Raw genomic sequence first — 8,121 nt, 5'->3', positions numbered from 1 at the left:
CTGCAAAACTATAAAAGATTAAGCTGATAAATGGCTACTTTCTCCTGATTGTCTGAAGTTTTGCCACCTAACTGAAAATGTATTCTTCTGTTTATTAAAGAGCTGCAGAGACAGTGATATTGAACAAACACTACAACACTATAGCAAGAATATAGAGCCATTTAACACTGTTACTGAACACACACTATAGCAATGATTACTGTCACACTATAGAGCTATTCAACACTGTTACTGAACACACTCCATAGCAATGATTACTGTCACACTATAGAGCTATTCAACACTGTTACTGAACACACACTATAGCAATGATTACTGTCACACTATAGAGCTATTCAACACTGTTACTGAACACACTCTATAGCAATGATTACTGTCACAATATAGAGCTATTTAACACTGTTACTGAACACACTCTATAGCAATGATTACTGTCACACTATAGAGCTATTCAACACTGTTACTGAACACACTCCATAGCAATGATTACTATCAGAATATAGAGCTATTTAACACTGCTACTGAACGCACACTATAGCTATGATTACTGTCACAATATAGAGCTATTTAACACTGTTACTGAACACACACTATAGCTATGATTACTGTCACAATATAGAGCTATTTAACACTGCTACTGAACAAACACTATAGCAATGATTACTATCAGAATATAGTGATTTACCCATTTAACAAAGTTTCTGCCCAACAAAAAAACGATAATTATTGAAGGTTTACAGTGTAATTAATTGTGTGTGTTTATAGCTTTTCCCCTGAAGGGTACAAGTTTATCCAGGCCATGGCGTTTGCCGTGGAGGAGATCAACAGAGACCCCGGCCTGCTGCCCAACGTCACGCTGGGGTACAGCATCTATGACACCTGTTTAACGCTGGGCGTTTCACTGCCCGCGGCGCTGTCTCTGATGAGCGGCGGAGAGGAGCGCTTCATGCTGGAGCAGAGCTGCGTCGGGCCTCCTCCTCTGCTGGCCATCGTGGGCCCCAGTACCTCAAAGAACTCCATCGCCATCTCTAGAATACTGGGTTTATACGGTGTGCCCATGGTAAGTTTCCTATAGCTTTGCTAATTTGGGAATCTAGAAGATGACGAATAATATTATTTAGGTCTTTTTTTTTGCAGTTTGAAAGACGGAACGTAATCGTTTTCTGTTGGGAAGAAACCTTGTGTCTCCATATTTATAATGTTTTTTTTTTTGTTTTTTGTTTTTTTTTTATTAATGTTTGAACGGATGTTTTGTGCTTTAATTGTTTTCTTGTTGTTTTATTCCAGGTAGGTTACCTTGCTTCTTGTTCCTGTCTGAGCGACCTGACTCAGTTCCCATCCTACTACAGAATAATGCCCAGTTCTGCCTTTCAGGTGAACTTCTACAACAATAGAGGTTTTGTTATCTAATTAGTAAATGTTCCACAAACTGGAATAATCAAACCAGCGGGGCGGGCAAATGATGATTTTTAGCTATTTTTGAATTTGGCATTTATATTTAACTTTGTGAACTGAATACAAATACAATTACATTATAATACATTAAGCTACTAATATAGACTGAAGTAATTGAAGCGGATCATGTTTGCATCGCAATAATACAAGTTATATTATATTATACTGTATATGATCTACTGTTCTTCCAATCAGGTGCGAGCCGTGCTCCAGACTATGCGGCGGTTCGGGTGGACGTGGGTAGGCGTGTTGTTCATTATACTGTATATGATCTAAAGTACTACTGTTCTTCCAATCAGGTGCGAGCCCTGCTCCAGACCATGCGGCGGTTCGGGTGGACGTGGGTCGGCGTGTTGTTCAGTGACGACGACAACGGCCGCGACGCCGCCGTGCTCCTGACGTCGGCCCTGCAGCGGTCGGGGCGGGGCTGCGTGGCGTTCGCCCAGGCTCTGCCAATCAACAACGACCTGGAGAGACTCCGGCGGGTCGTCGGCGTGATGAAGGCGTCCACGGCCCGCGTGGTCATCACGTTCTCGTACGGGAGCTACACCATCCACGTCATGGAGGAGGTCTGTGGTCACGATACATGTTGATGATGTTCATTTAGGGGTTTGTCATTAGAAGGGGCGACTGTGGCTCAGGAGGTAGAGCAGGTCGTCCAATGATCCATGGGTCGGCGGTTCGAATCCCGGCTCCTCCTGTCTACATGTTGAAGTGTCCTTGGGCAAGACACTGAACCCCAAATTACTCCCGATGTGCTGGTTGGTATACCTTGCATGGCTTCCGCCGCAATCGGTGTATGAATGTGTGTGTAAATGGGGGAATGTAATGCACAATCTATGTAAAGTGCATTGGATAAAGGCATTTACTATTTACCAAGGAATCTAAAATGAGAATGTAAAACAGTGGCTGCTATGCACATTGTATAATCTCAGGTACTACTGTAAAAGAGACCATTTGGTTGTATGGCTGTAGATAAGATAACAGAAACCCAACAGCTATGCCGTTTGTGAAAACAAGCTTCTGAATTATTAGACTCAACAAAGTTGATTCTGATTCAGAAGAAAAGACATCCCTTTCCTTTCTGTCAAAAACAATGAACAGGTCGTCAGGCAGAATGTGACAGGTGTGCTCTGGGTCTTACCTGCCTCCGCCGGTTGGTGGCTGGACCGATACCTCCGGGCTCCTCGCTACCTGCCGCACCTCAGAGGCGCCCTGGGGTTCGCCATCCGCCGTGGAGAGATGCCAGGTTTCAGGGACTTCTTGTTAAGAATACGCCCTGACAACGACCAAGAAGATACTCTCGTAAGTATATTTGTGTACCACTGTACAATTTGAAGTTATTAAAGGCTATTCATTCATTCAAACAATCAATCAATCAATCAATCGTATTTATGCTTATAAATTCATTGTTTTCTTTCAGGTGAAGCAGTTTTGGGAATATACATTTCGGTGTAAATTTCCACCCCTTCCACCAGAGTGGGTGGATGCTGGTGGAAGGGTTTGTACTGGACAAGAGGACCTGGGAACAGCAGAAACTACCCTGCTGGACATGTCTGACCTCAGACCAGCCTATAACGTATATAAGGCCGTGTATGCTCTGGCCCACGGCCTCCATGACATGTTGCAGTGTGTTCCAGGAAGAGGGCCTTTCCCTGGGCACAGCTGTGCCAGTTTGCAGACAATACAACCATGGCAGGTGGGATATTAATTCAGTTAATAAATGTTTGCAAAAAGTAAAGAAGTACCGGTAGGCCAGAAATCAGCCAGTAACACGCTGCAGTCTGTCCCCGTTACAATGCCCTATAGACCCCTGGGAGATGGAGTCTGAACCCGTTACGATGCCCTATAGACCCCTGTCAGATGGAGTTTTGGTAGTGCGTATCGTTCGGCCGAAAAACGTCGCCCGAAGATAGTAGGAGGGGCCTATTTTACAAATCACGAACGCAAAAACATGATTTTTGGGGGATAAATCCTCCACTTTGCAACCACACTTTTCTAGTTTAAATATGTTGCTCTTCTTGATTCTGCATGCTCATCACCATTTCTATAGCTTCTCTATTACCTGGAAAAGGTGAACTTCACCACATCTTTTGGTGACCGTGTGTACTTTGATGAGAACGGTGATGCTGTACCAATCTTCGATATATTGAACTGGGCGTGGCTCCCTGATGGAAGCACAGACATTCGCAAAGTAGGTGTGGTCAAGAAGACAGCCTCCGGAGATGAAGAACTCACCCTCGATGAAGACAGAATCATGTGGAACTATGAATCCGCAAAAGTAATTTCAGCCATGTTTAAAATATTAAATATTGAGATCATGATGTCATCATGTCATTTATACTTAAAGGTTTCATGATTCATTGACTTTTCTTTTTTCTTTTAGGGTTTATGACCTCAATAACACCCAAACAAACTGAACTTAGATTTTCTATGTCCTGGGGTTTTCTCTGTGTGTTCCGAGCTGCAATGAAAACATAACAATTTGCCAGCAGATGAGGGATTTTGCCAGGGAATCATCACCTCTGCTCCCCCTCACTCCCAGCATAGGGGGGTGGCAGGGAGGAGTGTGTGTGTGTGTGTGTGTGTGTGTGTGGGGGGGGGGGGGGGGGGGTGTTTGTGGACTGTGATGTCACCATCCACAGGCAGATCGGAGCACTTGTTGAGTCTAATTATTCAGAAAAACCCAGACCACAGAAAATCCACTGAATGTTCAAAATTCAGGTTTTTTGTTTTTTGCAATTGAGGTCAGAAAGCCTTTAAACTGATCATTACTACTTTCCTCTGCAGCCTCCCCGGTCGGTGTGCAGTGAGAGCTGTTCTCCTGGAACCCGCATGGCCAGGAGGAAAGGCCAACCCGTCTGCTGCTTCGACTGCATCACGTGTTCCGAGGGAGAGGTCAGCACTGAGAACGGTAGGTTTTAGTAGTGCTGCAAGAATTGGCCAAAAATGACCTTTTAAAACACCACATGGGTTCGACTCATTCGAACCTATCGAACTTCGAATGTATATAATTTGAATATAAAATATTGTAGCCTAATCTCTTCTTTCTCTATGTGTGCCGCAACGCCACGGTTGGTGCTGAGAAATGTGCTCTCTTGCGAGATCAAATTAATGATTCATATACTTATCTTATATAGCCAATTGTTTTTAATGGTTTAGTTTAGATATACAAGCCCGTGTCTTATCTGGGGAACAGAGACGTATCGCTCCAGTAATGTGCTCATTGTGCTGTGATAATCCTTACCTCGACATGAAACAGGAAATAATGAATGCAATGCATTTGTTTTTGGTTTAAATCAAATTAAGGTATAGGCTACAAGATAAACGTGTCACGAAGGGAGCTTCATGAGGGAGGGAATCCATGCATTATCGCATCTTTGGTCGTGGAGTTTCACGTACTGTAAACTGTCTGCCTTCACTACCACATTAATCTTCAGTTTATAATTTTGTAATCAATTAAAGTAACATGGCGTGATTGATTAAACGTGTTTGCTTTCTTAATACCAAGCAACTTAAAGTAAAAAGCCTATACCGACTCCGAGGCTTAAAGGACAACTTTAGTTTTTTGTTCTAGGTTGTTATTCATTTGCTGCTTTTTGTTTTAGCGATTTTAGCTATTCTTTTTACAGGGGGCGGGGCATTCGAACATGGGGCTAAATATGTATTTTTTTACAAAATGTTATAGCGATTTATATTTTTATTATTTACTATAGTCCTACTAGACCCCAGGAAATGACATCTTGCCACACAGGATCTACTGAATGTGAAGGGGGTGACAAAAGGTTGAGCAATACAACACAGTATGGCATCCCCCTATACCTATAGTACCTCCCCTCAGTAGATCTTTTGTGGCCAGATGTAATTTCCTTGTGTCTATAGTAAGACTACAGTAAATAATAAATAAATAAATCGCTATAACATTTTGTAATAATAAATACAAATTTAGACCCATGTTCGAATGCCCCCGCCTTCATTGTATGCCGCCTGTCGGTGTCATGTGGCAAACATAACTAATCTACAAGCTCACAGCAGGTTGCATCAATGACGCATTAAATGGACTTTTAAATCGGCGTGCGTTTACACACGGCACCGTCGTATGATTAAGTAAAGCTTGAGGGGAGACGCTTCGACTGCCTTCTGCCCCTGACGGTTCTGTGATCTTGCGAGACCAGCCGTCGTCGCCCAGAGTCTCGCGAGAACTCGCACTACATTATTTTTCTTCGAATATTCTTTCGAATATGGAATATTCGTTTGCAGCACTAGTAGGTTTACGTATGTACAGTAGCTTATAAGAAGATAATGTAGTTGTCTGTCCCTTTAATCTCGTCCTCTTTTTCTTTAGACTCTACAGAGTGCACCATTTGTCCAGAAGGCTTCTGGTCCAATCTCCAGCATGACCACTGTGTCCTCAAGAGCGTGGAGTTCCTCTCCTACCACGACGGCCTGGGCATCTCCTTGACAACCATCTCCCTCCTGGGCACACTTATGTGTGCCATCGTCCTGGGGATCTTTGTCCGTCATCGAAACACGCCCATGGTGCGCGCCAACAACTCAGAACTCAGCTTCCAACTCCTAATGGCGCTCAAACTGTGTTTCATGTGTTCACTCCTGTTCATCGGCCGTCCCAGACTCTGGACTTGTCAGCTGAGGCACGCAGCGTTCGGGATCAGCTTCGTGCTGTGTGTCTCGTGTATCCTGGTGAAGACCATGGTGGTGTTGGCCGTGTTCAAATCCTCCAGGCCTGGGAGCGGAGACATCCTGAGGTTGTTTGGTGTCATGCAGCAGAGAGGAACAGTTCTGGTTCTTACTTCAATCCAGGCGATAATCTGCACAGCCTGGCTTGTGTCTGCCTCGCCGACTCCTCATAAAAACACACAATACTATTCTGAAAAGATAGTCTATGAGTGCGATGTCGGCTCAACAGTTGGTTTTGGAGTGTTGTTGGGTTATATTGGCTTACTGGCACTTCTCAGTTTCGTCCTGGCGTTCATGGCACGGAACCTTCCAGACAACTTCAACGAGGCCAAGTTGATCACGTTCAGCATGTTGATCTTCTGTGCCGTGTGGATAGCCTTCGTCCCGGCATATATCAGCTCTCCAGGCAACTATGCAGACGTAGTGGAGGTGTTTGCTATCTTAGCGTCTAGTTTGGGCATTCTGCTGTCACTGTTTGGACCAAAGTGTTACATAATACTTTTGAAACCCGAGAGAAACACGAAGAAATCCATCATGGGTCGAGATGCCGCCAAGACGTAGAAGCAGACATTTTGAAATACATTTTATTACAATATTAAAGTGTATTTGGATATTGCTGATAACAATGTTTAGTAATAGTCTTTTATTTCTGCCATATTGCACTAAATCTAGTCAGAGATACAAACATCTATTATCAGTGATAAAGAAATGTGAACCCACCCTTAAAGACAGTTTATTGATTTTAGAGCTATATTGACAAGAACAAAATGTGCACCTCTCAAAGTATACTATAAGTATGTACAGTATAAAGAGGCAAATTATGTAAAGGTTTAAAATTGGCAAATGTATCCTTTACAATACAATACAGTATGTCAAACAGCATTCTTTTGTGAAGGCCTCATGGTTTCAATGGGATATAGCTTTTTTTAATTGTTTGATTATTGCATTAGACCAGCGACAGACACACACACACACACACACACACACACACACACACACACACACACACACACACACACACACACACACACACACACACACACACACACACACACACACACACACACACACACACACACACACACACACACACACACACACACACACACACACACAAGAATGATTAGACCAGTTACATTACAGTACAGTACAAACTCAAGTACAAACTCTTTGTATTGAGTTTGTGCTTGAAATGTACTGTAATTCTGCAAACTGTTAATAAATATTCAATCAATCCAATCCAATCAATCAATCAAAACCACTGTCACCTGTCCAACCCTAATGTAATTTGTAGTATGGCGCCCTCGTGTGGTCAAATCAGACAGTAGACACATTTTATCACGTCCCCCTTCAAAAGGATTTCATGTATAAGCTCAGCTGTGGTTACTTGTTTTTTTCAGTCGAGTGGCTTGTTGTGTATTATTTGCTATGGATTTTGCCCTATTCAAGGCTGACAGACAGTGTATCAGACAGAATCTCTCAAACACAGGAACAAAGTCCATAAACAGGCAAACACATCCAATAATCCAAATCAGAAGACTGGCAAAAGGTGAAAAACACAAAGCAATTAGCACAAACCGAATCTGGGATTGGACCCAGGGACACGGGCCAAAGCTAGGGAGCCACAACAGAAAAACAGCTCAATGCATTTAGAAACTGGCAGAGACTGTGTGTATTCTGTGGAATGACTCCAGGTTTATAGTGACATAAAGACTAGCCCATTTTGGGCGGGAACCCCTTTTGTTGTTAGCATTATATTATGCTTTAGCTATTGAAAAATAGCAGATCTACAGCTTGTAGGTCTGCTATTTTTGAAAAATCGAAGAACGACTGACATAGAAACATAGCTTTTTCAGAAAACTGTCAGGCTGTAGAAGACATTTTTAGAATCTGATCTCAGGTCAGAATGGACTAGTCCAGAGAAGTGACAACATATCGTTCCTTCTTTTTGGAGCGGTGCCTCCACTC

The 8,121-nt window shown here is 43.0% G+C and overlaps 1 protein-coding gene across 1 annotated transcript; it reads left to right on the top strand.

The window, feature by feature from the left end:
- Positions 1 to 799: 799 nt before the first annotated feature.
- Positions 800 to 6,714, top strand: LOC308314970 (extracellular calcium-sensing receptor-like; the record flags this gene model as incomplete). Its single annotated transcript, XM_080762794.1, has 7 exons — positions 800 to 1,060; positions 1,288 to 1,374; positions 1,755 to 2,024; positions 2,560 to 2,760; positions 3,509 to 3,736; positions 4,246 to 4,369; positions 5,801 to 6,714. 7 exons carry the CDS (start codon positions 800 to 802, stop codon positions 6,712 to 6,714), a joined length of 2,085 nt encoding a protein of 694 aa, XP_080618920.1.
- Between the last annotated feature and the right edge of the window lie 1,407 nt (positions 6,715 to 8,121).

This window comes from Protomyctophum bolini (assembly GCF_963924005.1).
Source record: "Protomyctophum bolini genome assembly, chromosome: 1".
Lineage (NCBI taxonomy): Eukaryota > Metazoa > Chordata > Actinopteri > Myctophiformes > Myctophidae > Protomyctophum > Protomyctophum bolini.
The sequence above is the reverse complement of the archived record's forward strand: the minus strand, read 5'-3'. Positions and strand labels throughout refer to the sequence as shown.